The sequence below is a fragment of the Lepidochelys kempii genome, chromosome 3, assembly GCF_965140265.1.
Source record: "Lepidochelys kempii isolate rLepKem1 chromosome 3, rLepKem1.hap2, whole genome shotgun sequence".
NCBI classification, from domain to species: Eukaryota; Metazoa; Chordata; order Testudines; family Cheloniidae; genus Lepidochelys; species Lepidochelys kempii.
Genome location: NC_133258.1, coordinates 122,639,600 through 122,659,845, shown reverse-complemented (window position 1 = coordinate 122,659,845; position 20,246 = coordinate 122,639,600). Strand labels below are relative to the sequence as shown.

Genomic DNA, 20,246 nt, shown 5'->3' with positions numbered 1-20,246 from the left:
TAGTGGATGCTGTCCTTCTGTTACTATCTAAAAGCTTGATCATTCTGACAGAGACAATACTGTTAACATAAGGATTGATTATGCCTCAGGCATGATTCTGAGGCCTCAGTGGATGTCCTGAAGTTTATTTTTTCATGTACATACTTGCTTTGGTGGTTTCTTGCTTGGCATTAGAAAACATATTTCAAAAAGTATGGATAAAAATTGCAGAGGACTCAGGAAGCAGCGAGATGTTGCATTTCATTAGATATGTTCCTAATTGGAAGTATATGTGTGAAAATATTAGCAGTTGAAGAGTATAACTAAATTTTACAACAGCAGTCTTCAGAGAATAAATTCTGTGGACAGCTGACAGAGGAGCTGAACTGAACATGGCATTGATACCATGAGTTTGGACTACAGTTAGGGTTGCCAACTCTCCAGGATTGTCCTGGAGTCTCCAGGAATTAAAGATTAATCTGTAATCAACTATTATGTCATGTGATACAACCTCCAGGAATATATCCAACCAAAATTGGCAACCCGAACTACTGTCCAAATATGGTACATGTTATTTCTTAATGGCCAGCTCTATAAACAAGAACTCCAGCCTATGCAGGTGGCTTTCTTGTGTGACCGTTCTCTTTATCCAAGAAAATTAAATTATTTCCTGAGATACTGGGATATCTAGTGGAATGATTTGTTTAGGACCTCCAAAGAAGAGGTCTCTAATCCCTTCTAAGAACATAGTTTATTTGTCAGCCCAAAGGTTAAGCTTATACTTTTGATGAGTCAGGTTTAGGAATCACCAACCCATGATCAGTCTTATTCCTGAAAATGTTTTGGTGCAGCAACTTATTGAGGTTGGGTTTCTCTGTGGTAGGATGTATATGCCTTATTAAAAGAACATGGAAAAAAAGGTTGCTTGTAACAGTTTTGTACTGTGGGTCTATAAATAGTGGGATACTTCCTTCCAGAACCAGGAAAGGAATAGAAAAACTTTTCTTAAATGTAAAGTGTGTGTGTGTATGCTCGCACATGTGTATAAAATTGTGATTGCGTCTATATAAACAGTCAAGTAAAATGTGCTATGCATCTTAACCATTCAATAGCTATGGACAGGTATTATGTAAATCCATGAGAGAACCAGGCATCCCTTGCTGGTGAATGCAGCCTGCAAGTATGTGGCATACATCTTCTAGCTGGCCCCAGCAGCAAGGGGTGAAGTCACAAAGGCCCCACTTACAGTCATTAACAGCCCATCTGATCATTCCACATCTGAAGCAAGGGAGCTTTACCCAGATATGGCGTGGAAGGTGAAAACTAGGGACTAGATAGTTGCATTTGTCACGAGATAAGCATTGGCTATGTTCAAAGCTTGTTCTTGCCACCTAGTACACCACCTGAAGATGATATTGAGGTTCCTTAGGGAAATTGTCCAAATGGGATATCTTGAGCTAAGATAGTGGTTCGGTGACTTAAAAATATCTTTTAACAGGGTTAGCTATGACATATCTTGCACCCTGAAAGGCAGATTCTGCAAGGTGACATGTCACCTGGTGTCAGGAGGGGTGATGTTGGACAGAACCAGCGGCCGAGTCAGGTTGGTTGGTCTCCTGGTACTGGTTATATGCATATTTTTATTTAACTGAGTCTCTATGAGCTTTGTGTGAAAAGAGCTGAATCACACCGGGAAGCTATACTGTGCTACAGAATTGCTCAAGGCAAGCCCAGTATGTTCAGTGTCTGCATGTTGGCTCCCCAGGTAGAACTAGCTAATTTACTGATCAGGTTGTTTCGTCTTTATTTTCAGCAAGGTCTTGGTAAGGTGCTCCTTGAAAATCAAGTTATGGTCCAGTGTTACACCTAGATACACAGGTTTTGGGTTGTGGCCCAGGCTATGTCCATTCAGGAAAATGTTGAACTGTTTTTTGGCCTTTGTGTGGTAGAGGGAAGCAGCTCGAAATTGTCTTTTTGGCAGTAGGTTTAAGTTTCCATCTTTTACAAAAGGGGGCTGTGATGCTGGTAAACCAGGTGCCAGCTCTTGCCAAGAGTGCAGGCATCAGCTGAGCACTGACAAAATCATCACTGGAAACCAGAACAGCTCACCTGTATATTAATATTGTTAAAGATGTTTATTGAACTTATAAGAATGTGTTTAGTGTTTAGACTCTATAAAATGCTTGTAAGTTGCTGCATGCATTATACTTACTTGTAATGTCTGTATCTCATGTTATCAAGTATTATGGAAGTTTTGCTTTATAATTGTAAAAATGCTGCTCTGAACTTGTGAACCTAGGCAGGAAAAGTAGTTCATCCAACCATTCGGAAGAACTATCAAGGCAAAATGGGCCATTGTGGAACATCACAACACAAAGGCTGGTTTAATGTCCCTTTTACACCTATGAAGGCGCTCCATGCGAGAAAGCATGTCCATCGACTGGAATTCTGGAAGAGGGAAATAAAGGTAGCTAACATGAAGATTTTCATCTCTTTGCTGTTAGGACCCTTACAAGGGCTGGATCTAAGAAATAAAAAAGCAGAGATCTTCAGAATCAAACTGGGTTAGCCCTAAAAAGACATTCAGTGCTGACATATTACTACATCTCTTATCACCTTTTGGAATCATAGATTGAACTCATTTGTGTATATATGTTTCCTGTTTAACCTGTAAATAATTCTCTCATTTCTTTTTCCTAGTTAAAAAAGCTTTAATTTGTTTACTATAAGATTGACTACCAGCATTGTCTTTAGTATGAGATCTAAGGTACAAATTGATCTGGGGTAAGTGACTGGTCTCTTGGGACTGGGAGCAACCTGAATATTTTGTGATTTTTGGTGTAAGTGACCATTTATCACTAAGTCTAGCTTGCCTGGGTGGCAAGATAGTCCTCTTGGGCACTCTAGTCTATCTATGACTCCATGGTAAGTGTTACAGTGTTCCAGGAGTTCACATTTGTTACTGGGTTGCTGAAATCTAATTATAGAACATACCACCAGTTTGGGGTCTCTTCCCTGCTTTTGACAATCTGTCCTGAGGTTGACATTCTTGGTCATGAGCCACTCCAGACAGTGTGATGGGCCATCTCGTTCATGTCAGCATTCAGGGATTCCACTAGCAATTTGAAAATTAAAGAGAAAAATGGTCAGTATACTGAAGATCAGACTGGTCTTAAAGGCTAAATTAACAAAAATATAGCCTTCTTATGTGATTTTTCCTTACATTACTTTTATAATACTGAGATTTATTTCTTCAGACAGTAGTACTTTGAATGTACCAATCAACCACTCCCTCGTGGTGACAATGATTGAGAGTTGGCTAAGTATACACCTGCTTGAATAGGCCTATTTTGTCACAAATTATAAGTCTGTATTATTAAAAGACACAACTAAGACCGTAAAACTTGTTCATGCAAAGAAATAAAAATTTACCTTGCTATGAACAGGATTCCCAGCAATTTATCATGTTAATTTATGTACTGTCTCAGCATAAAAATCTACTTAAGGGGCTCTAGCCTATTCTGATAAGACATGTTGAACAAAGTAACACTATTTCAAGAACACTATCTGTTTTCACGTAGGTTTAAAGCACCACTGTAGTTTAACAGGTTCTCATATAATGAAAATAATTTTTAGAAAATGATATGTAATAGAACCACCTACCCAACAAATAGACAGGAGAAGTGAAATCTGTCTCTCATGATAGACTAACAGGGGGAAATAGAGGCTGCAGACTCTGGGCTCCTGATTATGTTATATGGTATTGTTTACTATATCGATTAGTGACATTTAGCTTGCTTATATCGCTTGAAAATCACAGTAAGGGTAAAAATAAGCACTTGCTATATCATGTTTGCTCTGTTAAAAAATAATCCCCTTCAAATAGGGAGCCAACTGTTTTGTTGTTTTTTTTTCTCCTACTGCTGAAAGAACGCAACTCAGTTTTTCAAAGCATTTCTGGTATGGAACAAACAATGGGCAGTGAAAATCCAACTTCTTCGGGTAGCATCCCTATGGGTGCTCCTCTTCAGGTATTCATTCTCTCCTGGGCCTTTGATTGGAGATTTTTGGTAACAGTGCCTGTTCAGCCCGTGTATGTGCTCTACACATCCTCATACCCTGTAGGAAGTATATGTAGAGCTGCGCAGATGAACCGCTCTCAGTTCCTTCTTGACCACCTTCAGCCTGAGATGGGCATTGAGTGTGCCCACTTCTGCTAGTGTCTTAATGTTAGTTAGTTAGTATATAGTTAGTTCCTTTTGGGGTTCTTGCCTGTTCTCTTTTACTTGTTTCCCCATTTGCAGGGTCATTTTGCATGTTTATTTTCTGGGATGTGTCAGGATTTTCAGGCTCAAGAAGTAAGGCTGCTGATAGCCTGTCTACCTGCAGATCATGGTCATAGAGAGCTTCAAAGGATAAGATTTGTGATACTCAGTCTGATACAGAATTGTTATTCTGACATCTGACAGAAATTGCTTGGTTGTGGATTCAGTGAACTTTGGAGGCAGCACAACACCAAGGCTGTCCCATATAACAAGGGCCAGAAGCATCTTGATCTTTTTGGTCGCAAAAGTGACTCCTCTGCAACATTACCTGATTCTTCTATCAGACTGGAATAACCCCATTGATTTCAACTGAGTTACTCCTGGTTTACACCAGTGTAAGTGAGAGAAGAATCAAGCCCAGTGTTCCTTATTTTGATTTGTTGCATTTGAGGATAACTGTCATCTAATGCATGGTTCTTGGGGATAGAGCCTTCTGTGCAACAGGTATTGTTACACGGGGCTGGCCTTAGGGAAAATAGCTCCCTGAGTGAACTTTCTTTGGTGCCCTTTAAGTACTGCTCCCCAAGCAGCAGGCAGCTGCTCAGCAGGCACAGCAGCAGCAGGTGGGGCTTCAGCCCGAGGCGGCAGGGCTCAGGCTGTTAGCCCCAGGTGGTGGGGCTTTGTGGCTAAATGGAAAGGGGCACTGAAGTATGGCAATAGGGGGAGGGGAGGCAAACCATTTTTATTTTGTAACCTGGGGGTCACAGTATAGAAAGAGTTGAGAACCATAGGTCTGGAGTTCTGTGCAAGGTGCTAGAATATCTCTGTTCTTGTCCTAGTTATTCTTTTGACTTGCCATGTGATTATGGGCAAGTAATTTAAAACACAATTTTCAGAGTTGGCCAACGATTTTGCGTGCATCAGTTTTTGCAAGCCCAGGTTGGCCATGATTTTCATAGGCACTGAGCACTTACATCTTTTATTGACTTGTGAAGACTAAGGGGGTCATAACCAGGGCCCTACTGTATTTATTTGTTTCTTGGCTGCCGAATAAGCCCCTTGAGGCCATGAGCAGTGTGAGTAAGATAGAGGGGATGTTGCATCATCATCCAAAATGACCCGTTGGCCCCCAAACCCCCGGGGCCGCAACCACCGACCTGGCAGCTCCCATTGGCCGCAGTTCCAGCCAATGGGAGCTGCAGAGTCAGCGCTGGAGGGTGGGGGCAGTGGCAGCACGCCAAGCCACCTGCCCCTCCCCTGCCCCAGGGGCCTCAGAGACATGACAGCCACTTCTGGGAGTGGTGTGGGGCCAGGGCAGGCAGGCAGCATGCCTTAGCCCTTCTGTGTCGCCAGACTTTTAGGGACCAGAGATCGCGATCGACTGACTGAGGCTCCAGGATCGACCAGTCAATCACGATCGACCAGTTGGTGACCACTGACCTAGAGCCAGTCGCACTTCCTGTAAGAGCCAAAACTCCATTGAGAGTTTTGCCTGTCTTGTGTTAGAAAGATGAGACCTAATAGTGAGAATCATACTCGGATGATATCTTCATAAAAGCAGAATTACAAGGTAAGTAACTTTCCCTTTTTATTTTAATACACTGGTTGATTTCTCTGCTTGGTGTAAGCAATGTCCTTCTAAAGGATGTTGATCATGGCAATGAAACTGTTATATATAACTAGTGTAAACAAATATTATTGCAGTTTCCATGATATTAATGCAAAAAAATTATTGTGGATATATTATTAAACCAAACAATGGTATGTTTTGGCATCTTTCAAGGAGAAGAAAAACCCCTACTAAATAAATTATATTAATTATCTAAATAATGACAGGTGTGCTGAGTCAGTTTAAAAAAAAGGAAAAGAAAAGCGATGATTATCAGACAAGTTAATAAAGAAACATGACCTCTTAATTGTTCTGTGATGGGCAAAATAGCTGCTGCCCTGTTTGATGTAGAATTTATAATTGCACTTTGTTGATGAAGCATCAATTGTGATGAATTCCTTGAGGATGGTGTATTTCAAGAATACTGTTACATACATTGGTATTTAATGTTAGTCAGTATTTCCAGTTTTAAGTAACAGTGTTATTTCAGAATTCTGATTCTTGTTGAAATTATTTAATTTCAGAGATACTTACTTTATACAAATTTCTCATACTCTAAAACCTTTGACCTAATTATCAATTTATTTAATTCTGATTAGACATTTTGATTGGTACAGCATGTTGCGTAAAACTTAGGCTGCTGTTTAGGCCTAAACATATGCCCTTTACCATTTCAGAATCATGTAATTTGAATAAAAAAGTAATGCGGCTATGTGTGGGTATGTGGGTCACACTTTGTGATTAGAGAGCTGGTAGAATTTTAAAAAAATACATGAAAAATTAATCACATAGCTTTGCAAATGATCACATGGGTTTCATTACTGTGTGTTTTCATGTAGATAATGCACATGCATTCAATATTCTTTGTCTCTGCTCAAAGTTGATTTAAATAATATTAGTTTGAGAAAAATCCCTTCTGCAATTTTGAGTAGTTGCTGTAATTTTCAGTATGTCCTGCTCAGCCCAGGTACTACAAAGCATATGGTACAAAACATTACTCATTGATCTGAGTCCTTCTACAGTACATAGGCACTGCAGGGTGAATCAAGGTTCTTAATTTATTTTATATTTGTAAAGATAGTTGATGCAAAATATCAAGTAAATTTTTTCTGTCAGACAAATCCCGTAGTCCCTTCTCTGTCCTTACTCAGACAAAATTCCCATTGAACTCAATTTACTCAATAAGGACTACATGATTTGACTCTGTTACAGGACTTTAAAAAATGGAAATTGATTTTATAAAATTCTGATACTTTTAATATTGTTGTGGGTGATGATAAATGCCTATGTAGAGAGTATTTTAAATATACTCAAGGTTTAGAGAGTATAAATATAGCCAATATCTATATATTTAGACAGTATACTCCACTCATACAATTGCGTTGTAACTCTAGAGTGCTAAAAATATGTACTTCCTTTCTTCAAGTGGCTACCTATTTTGTAGCAGATATAGTTTATGATGCAATATTTTTAGCAGCCAGGTCATAACATGTAATATAGTGTGGCAAAAGTGGCCTCTGGCTATTTTGCAGGGTTGTGGACTTAGAATCTAAATCATATCTTAAGAGTTCATTCCCTAAGGGAGACTTATTATTTGGGTACGAGCTAGATACCAGAGAAAGATGCAGTGTGCAAACTTTTAAAAATTACTGCCATAGGGAAGACAAACGCAGGTAGAACACTGAAAAACTCAAGAGGGACAAAGTGATCTTTGAAATGTGGCAAATCTTCAAGCTTTGCTCCACCCCTCCCACTCCCGCTTTTTGTTTGTTTGTTTCAGTAGAAAGACAGACACAGATGTATCTTTTCTCTTACACTGTAATGGCTGTTTCTTTGAGTAACACACATTTTATAGTCCCATAGTAACTTGTTAGACTAAAAGGGTTACATTCTGCTTTCATGTACATCATTGTAAATCCTAGTTTACTCCACTAAAGTCAGTGATGTTACTCAGAATTTACCCCGGTAACTGTGAGCAGAATTTATAGCAAAGAGTTCAAACAAGCATCTGCTTAAAAACACTTCAAACTGTAAGTTGTATTCCTTCTACAGTACCTATGGTCAGAGGTTGCACGAGGACTTCCTGCTGACACATATCTAGAGGCTTCTTTAAACATGGCCATATGTTGCCTGTGCTGTGGATAGCCAGGCTCACAACCAGATATGCCATCTCCAGTTGTTCACTGGCAGGAGATGGGGAAGTGCTATCCCTATCTTTGTTTTGCCATCTTTCTCTTTTTTTTCTTTCAAAGAAGAGTTAGAAAAGGGTGGCACTGAGGATGGCCTAGCTCCCACAGCACAAGCAGCCAGCCCACAGCCATGCTTACAGAATTCCTAGCTGCACTGACGTGAGCCAGGTAGACTCAGAATTAATGAATAGTCTTTGGAGACTCCTGGGGGAGCCCTCACATACACCCTCCGATTTGCAGGCCTTCATCTTAGAACCCCTACCCTATGCTGTTGCTGAAGAGATTTTTGTTGGCTTTGCTCTTTTGCTGCCCAGTTGTTTTTCTGTCCAGTCTCTTGCTTTGGTAATCATAGATATGTAGGGCTGGAAGGGACCTCTAGAGGTCATCTGTTCCTTCTCCCTGTCCTGAGGCAGAACCAAGTTCACTTGTAAGCATGGGCTAAATCAGTGGTTCTCAAAACTGATCCACTGCTTGTTCAGGGAAAGCCCCTGGTGGGCCGGGCCTGTTTGTTTACCTGCCGCGTCCGCAGGTTCGGCCGATTGCGGCTCCCACTGGCTGCAGTTCGCCGCTCCAGGCCAATGGGGGCTGAAGGAAGGGCGGCCAGCACGTCCCTTGGCCCGCGCCGCTTCCCGCAGCCCCCATTGGCCTGGAGCGGCAAACCGCAGCCAGTGGGAGCCGCGATCAGCCGAACCTGTGGACGCAGCGGGTAAACAAAGTGGTCTGGCCCACCAGGGACTTTCCCTGAACAAGCAGCGGACCAGGTTTGAGAACCACAGGTCTAGATTTTAACCTGCGCTTAAAAACCTCTAACGATGAACATTCCACAATCTCCCTTCTAAATACTGTTCAAGTATTTAACTATCCTTCCATTTAGGCCAGGCCTACACTAAAACTTACATGGGTATAAGTGCGTCACTCAGATGTGTGAAAAACCCACACTGCTGAGTAATGCAGTTATACTGACCTAAGCCCCGGTGCAGACAGCACTATGTTGACTGGAGATGCTTTCCTGTTGGCATATTAGTGTCTTCACTGACACACTACAGTGCGTGGCTGCTCCAAAACGTTTCCCAATATCTAACCTAAATCTGCCTTGGAGATTAAGATGAGTACTTTGACATTTGTATTTCTGCTGGTATTAACAACCATTCTTGAGTAACACAGAGCTGAATTAGACTCTGTATCTCAAGAAAGCACTTGTGGCAGAAAAGTTACACATTATGTTCTCAAGATTCAGTAGTTTGAGGTGAGGCCTAATTTTACATCTTCATCCTGTGTTTTGAAAAAGGTCAGACTGGGTGATCAAGCATAGAATCATAGAATGTCAGGGTTGGAAGGGACCTCAGGAGGTCATCTAGTCCAACCCCCTACTCAAAGCAGGACCAATCCCCAACTAAATCATCCCAGCCAGGGCTTTGTCAAGCCTGACCTTAAAAACCTCTAAGGAAGGAGATTTCACCACCTCCCTAGGTAACCCATTCCAGGGCTTCACAACCCTCCTAGTGAAAAAGTTTTTCCTAATATCCAACTTAAACCTCCCACACTGCAACTTGAGATCATTTGTCCTCGTTCTGTCATCTGCTACCACTGAGAACAGTCTAGATCCATCCTCTTTGGAACTCCCTTTCAGGTAGTTGAAAGCAGCTATCAAATCTGCCCTCATTCTTCTCTTCCGCAGACTAAATAATCCCAGTTCCCTCAGCCTCTCCTCGTAAGTCATGTGTTCCAGTCCCCTAATAATTTTTGTTGCCCTCCGCTGGACGTTTTCCACATCCTTCTTATAGTGTGGGGCCCAAAACTGGACACAGTACTCCAGATGAGTTCTCAGCAATGTCGAATAGAGGGGAATGATCACATCCCTCGATCTGCTGGCAGTGCCCCTACTTATACATCCCAAAATGCCATTGGCCTTCTTGGCAACAAGGGCACACTGTTGACTCATCCAGCTTCTCGTCCACTGTAACCCCAGATTCTTTTCTGCAGAACTGCTGCCTAGACATTCGGTCCCTAGTCTGTAGCGGTGCATGGGATTCTTCCATCCTAAGTGGAGGACTCTGCACTTGTCCTTGTTGAACCTCATCAGATTTATTTTGGCCCAATCCTCTAATTTGTCTAGGTCCCTCTGTATCCTATCCCTACCCTCCAGCGTATCTACCTCTCCTCCCAGTTTAGTGTCATCTGCAACTTGCTGAGGGTGCAATCCACACCATCCTCCAGATAATTAATGAAGATATTGAACAAAACCAGCCCCAGGACCTACCCTTGGGGCACTCCACTTGATACCGGCTGCCAACTAGACATGGAGCCATTGATCACTACCTGTTGAGCCCGACAATCTAGCCAACTTTCTACCCACCTTATAGTGCATTCATCCAGTCCATACTTCTTTAACTTGCTGACAAGAATACCATGGGAGACCGTGTCAAAAGCTTTGCTAAAGTCAAGGAACAACACGTCCACTGCTTTCCCCTCATCCGCAGAGCCAGTTATCTCATCATAGAAGGCAATTAGATTAGTCAGGCATGACTTGCCCTTGGTGAATCTATGCTGACTGTTCTGATCACTTTCCTCTCCTCTAAGTGCTTCAGAATTGATTCCTTGAGGGCCTGCTCCATGATTTTTCCAGGGACTGAGGTTGGACTGACTGGCCTGTAGTTCCCCGGATCCTCCTCCTTCCCTTTTTTAAAGATGGGCACAACATTAGCCTTTTTCCTGTCGTCCGGGACCTCCCCCGATCGCCATGAGTTTTCATAATCCTTTCTAGTAACATATGAATGCACAGGGATGGAATGGGTAAATGAAACAAACTTGTGAATTCAAATATTAAGGAATTAAGGAGACTGAGGTGTTTGTCATGCCTGTATTATTATGAGCAGGTGGCTTCCCCACCGTGCTCCAAACACAGTGCATGTAGGATATAGCAGGCTTTACCCCTTTCTCCTTGAGGTTTGGTTTAATTGAAAATAGGAACTGAAAAAGAAACAACACAAAATCCATCTCAAGTTTTCCTTGTAGAAATGGCTACTCCCAAGATTCCTCTCCCAGGATTGTTTACTCACACAACCTTTTGCTTTCTAAAGAGTCACTCCAGGCACACATTACCAGAGTGTTACAGTTATGAAACTGTAATACTGAGATACCATATTATGACATGCCAAAAGAAACAAAGCATATCACTCTGGTCACAATGTATTATATTTACATTAACTGTTACTAGAATATTTATTATTTGAAAATTTTTAAGCATCATGGCTTGCAGTGGGGAGGAGATAAACTTGATTTCTCTGGGAAGTTAAGAAAAATCCCATCTTATTGAAGCATCACTACCTATTAGCATGCTAATAATTGTCTAGGTCTTCAACTCAGACACAGTGAAACTAGTCATAATGAGTATATAAGTGTCATACGAGAAAATTGTTCAATTTCGTGGGGAATGTGGACTAAGTGTAATTGGTTTAGCCCTGGAATCTTAGGGCTTGACTAGCGATGTATGAATTGCAGAGGACACAAAACTGTTGTTCTCTAGCCCATGTGGACACAGCTGGCACAAATTAAAAAGGTACCCTAGTTCATATTAACATAGTCCTCTTTCACACAGAACTAGGTTAACACAATTTGGTGCCTTTTTGTTCACGTCAGCAGCATCTAGGTGAGGCAGTTAGAGCGCAACACTTTGGTGCAGTCTGGAATTCACACCTTGTAGTCCACACTGTGCACAGTGTGGACATAGCCGAAGTCACTTTGGTTTGGAATTACATTACAGTCTTGGAGTTATAATATATCCCCTGTTCTGGCAGGGATTTTCTGCCCATCTGCATGAATTTCATTGCATTACACTGAGTTCTTATTTTTTTTAAAAAAAGGCACAACATTCCTGGAGGACAAGTGGAATTTTAGTGCTCCAGAACTGTATTTTTGTTTTTCAAGGTGGGACTCAATATACAAACACAGAATGGGTGAGACTATAGAATATGGAAATGACTGATTAAGGACCCTCATTTGCATGGAAGTATATTAATGACCAGTGTAGCATCAGTTTAAATTTTGGGCAACATACTGGATGAGCCTGATCCTGCACCAGTGAAGTCAATGACAGCTTTGGCATTGACTTCAGTGGGTGTACATTAGGCTATATATGTCTAAGGAAATTACTTTATCAGGAAAAGAGGCTTTTTAAGGAAATGTCAATATAACTATATCATTAGATTAGCTATTTCTGTATTACTTTTTTTTATTGCATATGTGCCAGAGCTCAGGACAAAGCAGGGATGAGAATACTGTTCAATCACTAGGTTACAGTCATTGTTCCATCTATGATATATAACACATAAGGTGTGAATATTTGCATGTTTCAACTTCAGATTTGCTTTCCATGAGCTTTCATTTGAGTAAAACTTAATTGCTCAAATTTTCGTTTAAAGTGAACATGAAATAAGTACAAGCATAGACTAAAAAAATTACTTTAAATTTTGAGCTAATTGTTATGGAATTTTTTTTGGCAATCTTTGAGCTATAACCAAGCATGTTTCTGATCAGAAAGGTACATTCCTCCCAGAGGAGGGAAGTGATCCCACAATGTAAGTGGTTATGCAGGGACAACTTATGCTGTTAGAGTATTGCAATGCAATTTACATGGTGTTACACCGTACAATCATTTGGAAACTGAAGCTGGTATAAAACACAGCAGCTTGAGCAAGGCATCTCACTAGGAGCCCATGACAACAGTGCTCTAGCATCTGCACTGGCAGCCCACTGGTCTTTAGTGTTTAAGAGGTTGATTTTGACCTATAAACCCTAAATGGCCTAGGACCAATCTGCCTTTCATTTGTTGTACAGGAAAGAAGAATTGTATTCTTTTGTGAACAAGGAAATTAAGAGGAACTGGCTATTCTTTGTTAATGTTAGCAGTAATTTTGAGTCTTCAGTTCAGTGATGCAGTAATAGATAAACTTTATTCATTCTTGTCACGGATTAGTTTTTTAGAGCCTAGAATAATACCTCTGTATACCAAGACTGTATCCTAGTAGTTTATTCACAAAGGAGAACCCAGCTTCTGTAGGGAGTGATGTAGATTTTCTCTCTGAATCAGAACTGAAACAGTGCCCATTTATGGAGCTAATGGCATTGCATCATTAAAGAGGCCTTGGCACAATTTCCATGAGTAGAAAGAGCTGGAGGATTTGGAATCTTTTTCAAATGCCAGTTCAGGTTCTAATATTCTGTCTGCCTACAATTCCTCCCTGTAACTTCAACTAGATAGGTATACTTTAAGTCTGCACTAAGCAGTTGCATTGTGTTGCTGCTTCCAGTTTGGTGATTGGTTAATATATAGTTTGTAAAACACTTTGGACTCGTCGAGAATGACAAGTAAATGTCACAGTATTGTACTTTACTCCTTCTCAACAGGGTGATCAATTAGCTACAAGCTTATTTCACAGAGATCACTGGACAGTTGTTATTTGGTAACTTATTTCTGTCAGTGGCCTACTGTGGATGGTGGTAGGACCTTTCTGTTAGTCCGTTACAAATCAACTGAAAGCCATTACATAGAGTTGATGATTTTTCAGTGGAAGATGCAGTTTCTGTAAAAGAAAAATTCTGTGAGAGCAAAGTTTGATTTTGCAGAAATTTTATTTTTCCTTTGGAAAAATTGAAATGAAATATTTAATTTTGGGTCAGTTTGACCTAAATCAAAATATTTTGGGTTGTTGTTGTTGAAGTAAAATGAAACATTTCTTTTCTTGTCAGGTTGACATTAAATTGCATCTGCTTAGAGCGGCTGCAGTGCCGTATGAGAGTTGTAGTTCAGATGCTTTGTGCCCCTCTTCTCGTCTGTTACCTGCGCTCCTTGGCTTGGCTACACCTCTTGCCTCCCCTCTGACTGAGTCACATGTGTCAACATGGGACTCACATGAATACAGTGCATCATGGGAGAAGTCATCCTGCCAGGGAGCCCAGCCATTCAGAAGAATGATGGTATGAGGCCCCATGGTAATTTTGCAGATGAATTTTAGTGTCAACCTGACTCAAAAGGAAACATTTTGATTTGGAAATGTTAGAAACTTTTTGTTTTGGTCTAAATGTCAATAAAATGTTTTGACATTTCTGAATTGAAATGTTTTTGGATTTCTTCTTGTTCTTGTTCTTCTTCTTGTTCTTCAAAACAATGTAATGTTTTGACTTCTCAGTAGGGCAACAATAATGGAAAACAAGAAATCTGTTTCGCAATTTTGAGGTTTGTTTTGGAGAGCGAGATTCACCCAGAATAACCAATAGTCCAGTGGTTGGGGCATCCTATGTGTTGTGGGAGACCCAGGTTCCAATTCCTGCTTTTCCTGATTGAGAGCAAGGACTACCTTGGTTCCCATACATCCCAGATGAGTGTCCTAACCAGTCTTTCTCTGTCTTTGGCTCAATGAATATTTAATTATTTATACAGAGTGAAACAGCTCCAACAAGAGAGATTCAGAACAAGGACTTGAACATAGGTCTCCCACTTCCCAGCTGAATGTCTTGTCTACACATTGAGGTATTGGCTGTTCTGAAGTGGGTGTCTCTCTTTCTCTCTGTTTGTCTGTGGTTTTAACAAGAAATTTCATCTGGAAAGTTTTTTGTTAAAACTGATATATTTCCCTGAAAACTTTTGGTTTTGATTAATCGGCATTTTTTAATGGGGGCGAAAAGTTTCGTTGAAAAATTCCTGAACAGCTTTACTTTTCTGTCTGATCTGGTATGTAAACAAATGTCCAAATATTGGCATTCTCACAGGGTGGAAATTCTGATTTTTGCTCAACTCTGCCATTAAGTCCTGGTCCATGCCTTCATTCTTTGGTCTGATGCTTTTTTCTTAAATTTGCCTCCATGCTTCTTCCCAACTCCCATAATGGCTTCTGCACTCTATTTGTGAAGTTTGACCTCTAGTAGACCTACTGAGAGTTGCATAAATAACTTAATTAGTTAATAGGGAGCACTGCAGTTAGTTTAGCAGTATATAAGGGGCCTGATTCTGATCTCACTTAAATTGTTTGTAATTTATACAATTCCACTGACTTCAGTGAAGTTATTCCTGATTTACACTTGTATATGTGTAGGATCAGAATCAGACCAGAATTTTTTTCAATGGAGAAACAGGAGACTTCTGGTTGCTCCTAAAATGTATTCTTTAATCAGTTAAAGGTCTACAGTTTCTTAGACCAGAAAGCCATGATTTGTTTTTAAATTTGTGTATTATTTCTGCAGTGGGAAGAGGTGCACATGCTTTCAAGTATATGTTAACTCTGACTTTTTTTTTAAAATGTGCCGTGCAGAGCTGGGATGGGGAGAACATGCTTTCAGCTTGCATAAGGCAGTATGTCCTGTATTCAGAGGAAAATAAGGCTATTCCGGGTTACTTCAACCTATTCCTGTGTGCTAGGCCAGCATTTCTGTGTATAAGTTTTCAATTTCCCTTCCCTGGACAGAATACACAGCATTTACCCTGCAACACAGTGTATTCTGAGCCTGTAGTGTCAGCCTGGAATGAAAAAAAAAAAGGGAAATGTTGCTCAGTACGAATGTACGCCCAAGATGGAGAACATTCTTTCTGACACTCCCAGCACTGACCTGCCCAGGAAGTGAGTTTTGGGTTCCCCGTATGGACATTTATATCTCTACCACTTGAGTCATTAGGACATCCCAAAAATCCTATTTTGTGTATGTGCAGTGGGTCACTCTTAAAAAGTTCATTGCATTTTGAAAGATTTTACTGGTTTGATAGTGATTCCTATATTTAAAATGGGGAGTTTTGTTGGAACCATTAGTATCTTTTAAACTAGAATAAACTGTAAGTTTGACCTGTGTGTGTATGTCTATTCTTCTTTTTCTGCAGCTATTCATTTATGCAGATGTCACAGCATTCAGTGTAACCAGAAACTTTGCTGATGCTTCCAAACAAGGAATTGCATTATCCAATTCACTGAATTTATTGAATGATGATGCTTATCTTGGACATCTAAAAGACATTGTGAACTGTTGTCATATTTGCAAAAAGAAAAGGAGTACTTGTGGCACCTTAGAGACTAACCAATTTATTTGAGCATGAGCTTTCATGAGCTACAGTCCACAGTCTGCATCCGATGAAGTGAGCTGTAGCTCACAAAAGCTCATGCTCAAATAAATTGGTTAGTCTCTAAGGTGCCACAAGTACTCCTTTTCTTTTTGCGAATACAGACTAACACAGCTGTTACTCTGAAACCTGTTGTCATATTTCTATTTTTTCTCTCCCTTCCAGTTACACCAGTTTTTTCTGAGATTTTGCCTTTTGATACGTAAGGGTTCTTGCAATGTTTAGAACTTATGAACTTGAGGCCAGATTTTTAAAGGTATTTTAGGCATCTAAAGATGGAGACAGACACCTGGTGGGACTTTTGACAGCACTTAGGTACCTAACTCTTATTGAAATCAATGGAAGTTAGGCAACGAGGTGCTTTAAAAAATCCCACTAGGTGCCTATCTGCTTCTTTAGGCATCTGAAAACCTTTTCAAATATGGTCCTATGTGCCTTTGAAAAATTGTTTACACTATCAACAAAGTTTGATCAAACCAGTTCAGGAGACAAGCCTTAAATTATAAGGGTTTTCAAAGTGTTTGTTCACTGTAAGGGGTCTCTTTAATGTATCTGTGTAACTCTCATTAATTAATTAACTGGAATTACCTGTGCACTTTTAAAAGAGTATCCACTGGATACTGATGATTTAGGATTTGGCTGTCAGTCAAACAATAAAAAGAGAGCTTAAAATATTATGTTGACGAAATTGTGTTCTTGTTCAGCCTGGGTCTTAAGACTTAATAGGCTCTTTGTGAATGAACAAAGATGCCATCAATAAATTTATACTAAAATATGTTAAGTGCACTCTATGATTTCTGATGAAGTTATTGTGTGAAAGGTAGAAGAAATTTGGACTAGTGCTTTCCAACAAATAATTTGCAGGCTAAGCATTTTTCTCAGTTTAACTATTTGTGATTATGAGGGATTAGATATATTTTTACTGCAAAATGAAAATACAGTGTATTCATGGGCCACTCAAATATTTGCTTGTGGTTAGAATGAGTGTACTTCCACAATTCTGCTAGCTTCTTAAACCTTGGCATGGAGATACTTTGGCTTCTGGAAGAGAAGGAAGGGAGATTTCTGGTTTCCTGGTAGTTAACATCAGTCATGCCTACAGTATGTGTATTGGATTAGTATAATGAGCTATGCTTAACAATTCACTTAAATATTACTCCAGTTTTTGTTTTAGCATTTCTGTCATCAAGCCCTTCCCTGTTGTCAGTTACATTGCATTGAGAATGTGGGTGCACTTCTTAATTTGTTCTCTTCTCATAAGACTAGTACTGGCATCCATAAGAATTAAATGAGGGAGGATTGCCTAGTAGTTTGAGAAGGGACCCTGGAGGCAGAACACCTGAATTCTAATCCAAGATATTTTATTGACTCATTGTATGGCCTTGGCAAGTGCCTTAGGGCTAGAGCTGGTCTGGATTTATTTTAATACATTTCTGCAAAAAGTTTGTTTATCAGTTTTAATGAAACTTTCATTAGGAAAGGTTCCTCAGGTCCAGGATGGAATCTCTGGTCCAGGATAGAGGGATGAAGAGACCTCAGAACAGGCAATAGTCCAGTGATTATGGCACTCATGAGCGAGAGCCAGCTGCAAGTCCCTGCTCTGCCTCATTTAGATCAGGGACTTGTACACATCTTCCCACATCATGGTGAGTACTCTCACCACCCAGCTGTTAGCTATTCTGAACTGGGCTGCTCTGAGTCTCTTCTGTTGGAGTTGTGCCACTTTGAATAATTAAATATTCACCAAGGAAGAGGGATTGATTTAGAACCTGGTGGTTAGCACAATCAGCTGGGGTATAGGAAACACAGGGACTTGAATCTGGATCTCTGACATCTCACATGAGTGCCTTAACCATCAGTCTATATAGTCAGTCTTTCCTTCTGGCCCAATAAATATTGAATTATTTCCACAAAATGGAATCTCTCCAACAGGAGAGAATGACTGACTCTTTAGAACAGTGGGAAACTCATGATGGGTGTGAGAGAGTCCGGTTCAAGTCCTTTTAAGGCCTGGTTCCTTACACAAGTTTTTTTAAAATAAGTTAATAATAAGTATATCCTCTGGGATAGGTTGAATCAACTACAACTCCTTTTATTTGCCAAGATAATTTCTTATGTAGTGGATCATTATAAGTTTTTTTTTGAAGAAGACATGAGGTCTTTAATTCCAGATAACTGGAATTCACTCTTACCATATCATTCCTCCATTACTCTTCCAAATCACATGGCACATCTGCAAAATTAAATTTCAGTTGCATGGATTTTTAGACATTCTGATTCAATAATGTTCTGTAAACCCCACAATCATTACTTGGACATCTTCCATCATAGAAACTGAAAAAGCTTTAATGAGGATATAGTATAAGAAGCCATATACTACTCTAAAGGACATGTGTGCTGTGTTCCTATTGACTGTATTTTGAAATTCTCTATATTGTGATTGGGTACATAAAGGCAAAACTTTCGAAGTACAAAAACTTTAATTGTTATCTAGAATTTTAGAGGTAAAAAGTATCTAAAATTTTAGATGGAAATCATAATACATATTATACAACAGCATCACCATCACCATCATACAACCACTGCAATGTTCTGGAAAATGTAAATATTTATCAAATTCTGAAATTAGCTAAAAATCTGAAATCAGCAGCTTCTCCAACTGAAAAATTAGACTGGGAATCAAAATAAACTCTTACAATGGAACATCAGTTGCAACTGATGTCCCATCATTACAGTAGCAGATGTCTCCTATTCGCTTGGTCTACATAATTTCTTGTTTTATATTGGTTTTACTAATTCTCTGTTTCCCGTCTATGAAACCTATTGGTTGAAGTAACTCACCAGGCTATATCTCTACTTTTCATACAATCTCAGTGAGTGATGCGGTTATAATGAGGTTTTTCTATGTAGTGGTTTTTTTAGTCTCTTTCCTCACTGTGAGCCTAATGGGCACATTCAGACTCATTATGAAAAGCAGTCCCACCAGCTGAATGGCAATAAACTCATGAGCTTGTTTGCCGGGCTTCTCTGAATGTATAAACCAATTGCTGTAGCTCTAAAATGACATGGCTAGTCTGGTGGTAACTTTCTGCATTGAAGGAGTATGTATGTACTGGAGTTATGTACTACAGGTATTTTAGTGAACTCTGAAAAAGACCACACTGGTACAGAAAACACTCAAACATTTCAGCTAGCAGATGATTTCCCTTCCATCATTATTTTCTGTAGAATTATATCTGTGGGAAGCCAGTCTGTATGACTGTGTTTTACTGTATAGCAGGGAACTATCTGTTCTTATGTTGTTCAATGCATCCTTGTTCTAACAAACATCTGTATTCCCTGCATTTATTTGTTATATCCGGTAGGAGAAGAACACATAGGACACAAAGAGTATATATGGCTGCCCAGGATAAGACTGAATTGAAAATCTATTGTATCACTTAGTGATTACTCAGAATCTTGCCTAGTTAAATCTGTTCGTTGTTTCTGTATGCTCACTGTAATTTAATATTGCTGTCGGGGGGGAACATACACTTTTTGTTATTGGTCACTGACTATTATATGATAGGAAATCCCTTACAGATCCTTCTTTCAGAATGATAAATTACAGCATTAAAAGTTTCTCTTTAAAATGAAAAATATACTAAAATGTTACTGTACCATTATGTCAATAGTCCAGGGATTAGAAAACCTCCTCTTATACCATTTTAAAATAGATCTGACTTGAAAAATGCTCACTTTCTAAAATGTTTTGGTTTTGGTCAGTGTTCGTCAGGTTCAACTCCAGCCATGGTTTCCCAGTGGAGGTTGATTCAGACACCAGCATCTTCCAGCTCAAGGAGGTGGTTGCTAAGCGACAGGGAGTTCCAGCTGACCAGTTACGTGTGATTTTTGCAGGGAAGGAGCTTAGGAATGACTTGACACTGCAGGTAAGTCTCTCTTGGTAGTTTTGTTTCTGGGATGCTGCCAGCTCAACTGCTTCTGTCTCTAATGCTGCCAGTCTGACATTCATGACTGAGATCTAATAGAATAAATAGTGCCTGGGGATTCCTTGAACTTTACTCCACACTGCTTCATTAATTCTGACCTTCTTAATTATG

The 20,246-nt window shown here is 39.9% G+C and overlaps 1 protein-coding gene across 2 annotated transcripts in view; it reads left to right on the top strand.

Annotated features, from left to right (window-relative positions):
* PRKN (parkin RBR E3 ubiquitin protein ligase) overlaps positions 1-20,246 on the top strand; it is a 1,259,259-nt gene that overhangs the window by 247,410 nt on the left and 991,603 nt on the right. For both annotated transcript variants that reach the window (XM_073337855.1, XM_073337854.1), the window contains exon 2: positions 19,912-20,075. In XM_073337855.1, coding sequence (XP_073193956.1) covers positions 19,912-20,075 — 164 coding nt within the window. The remainder of the gene's footprint in view (positions 1-19,911; positions 20,076-20,246) is intronic.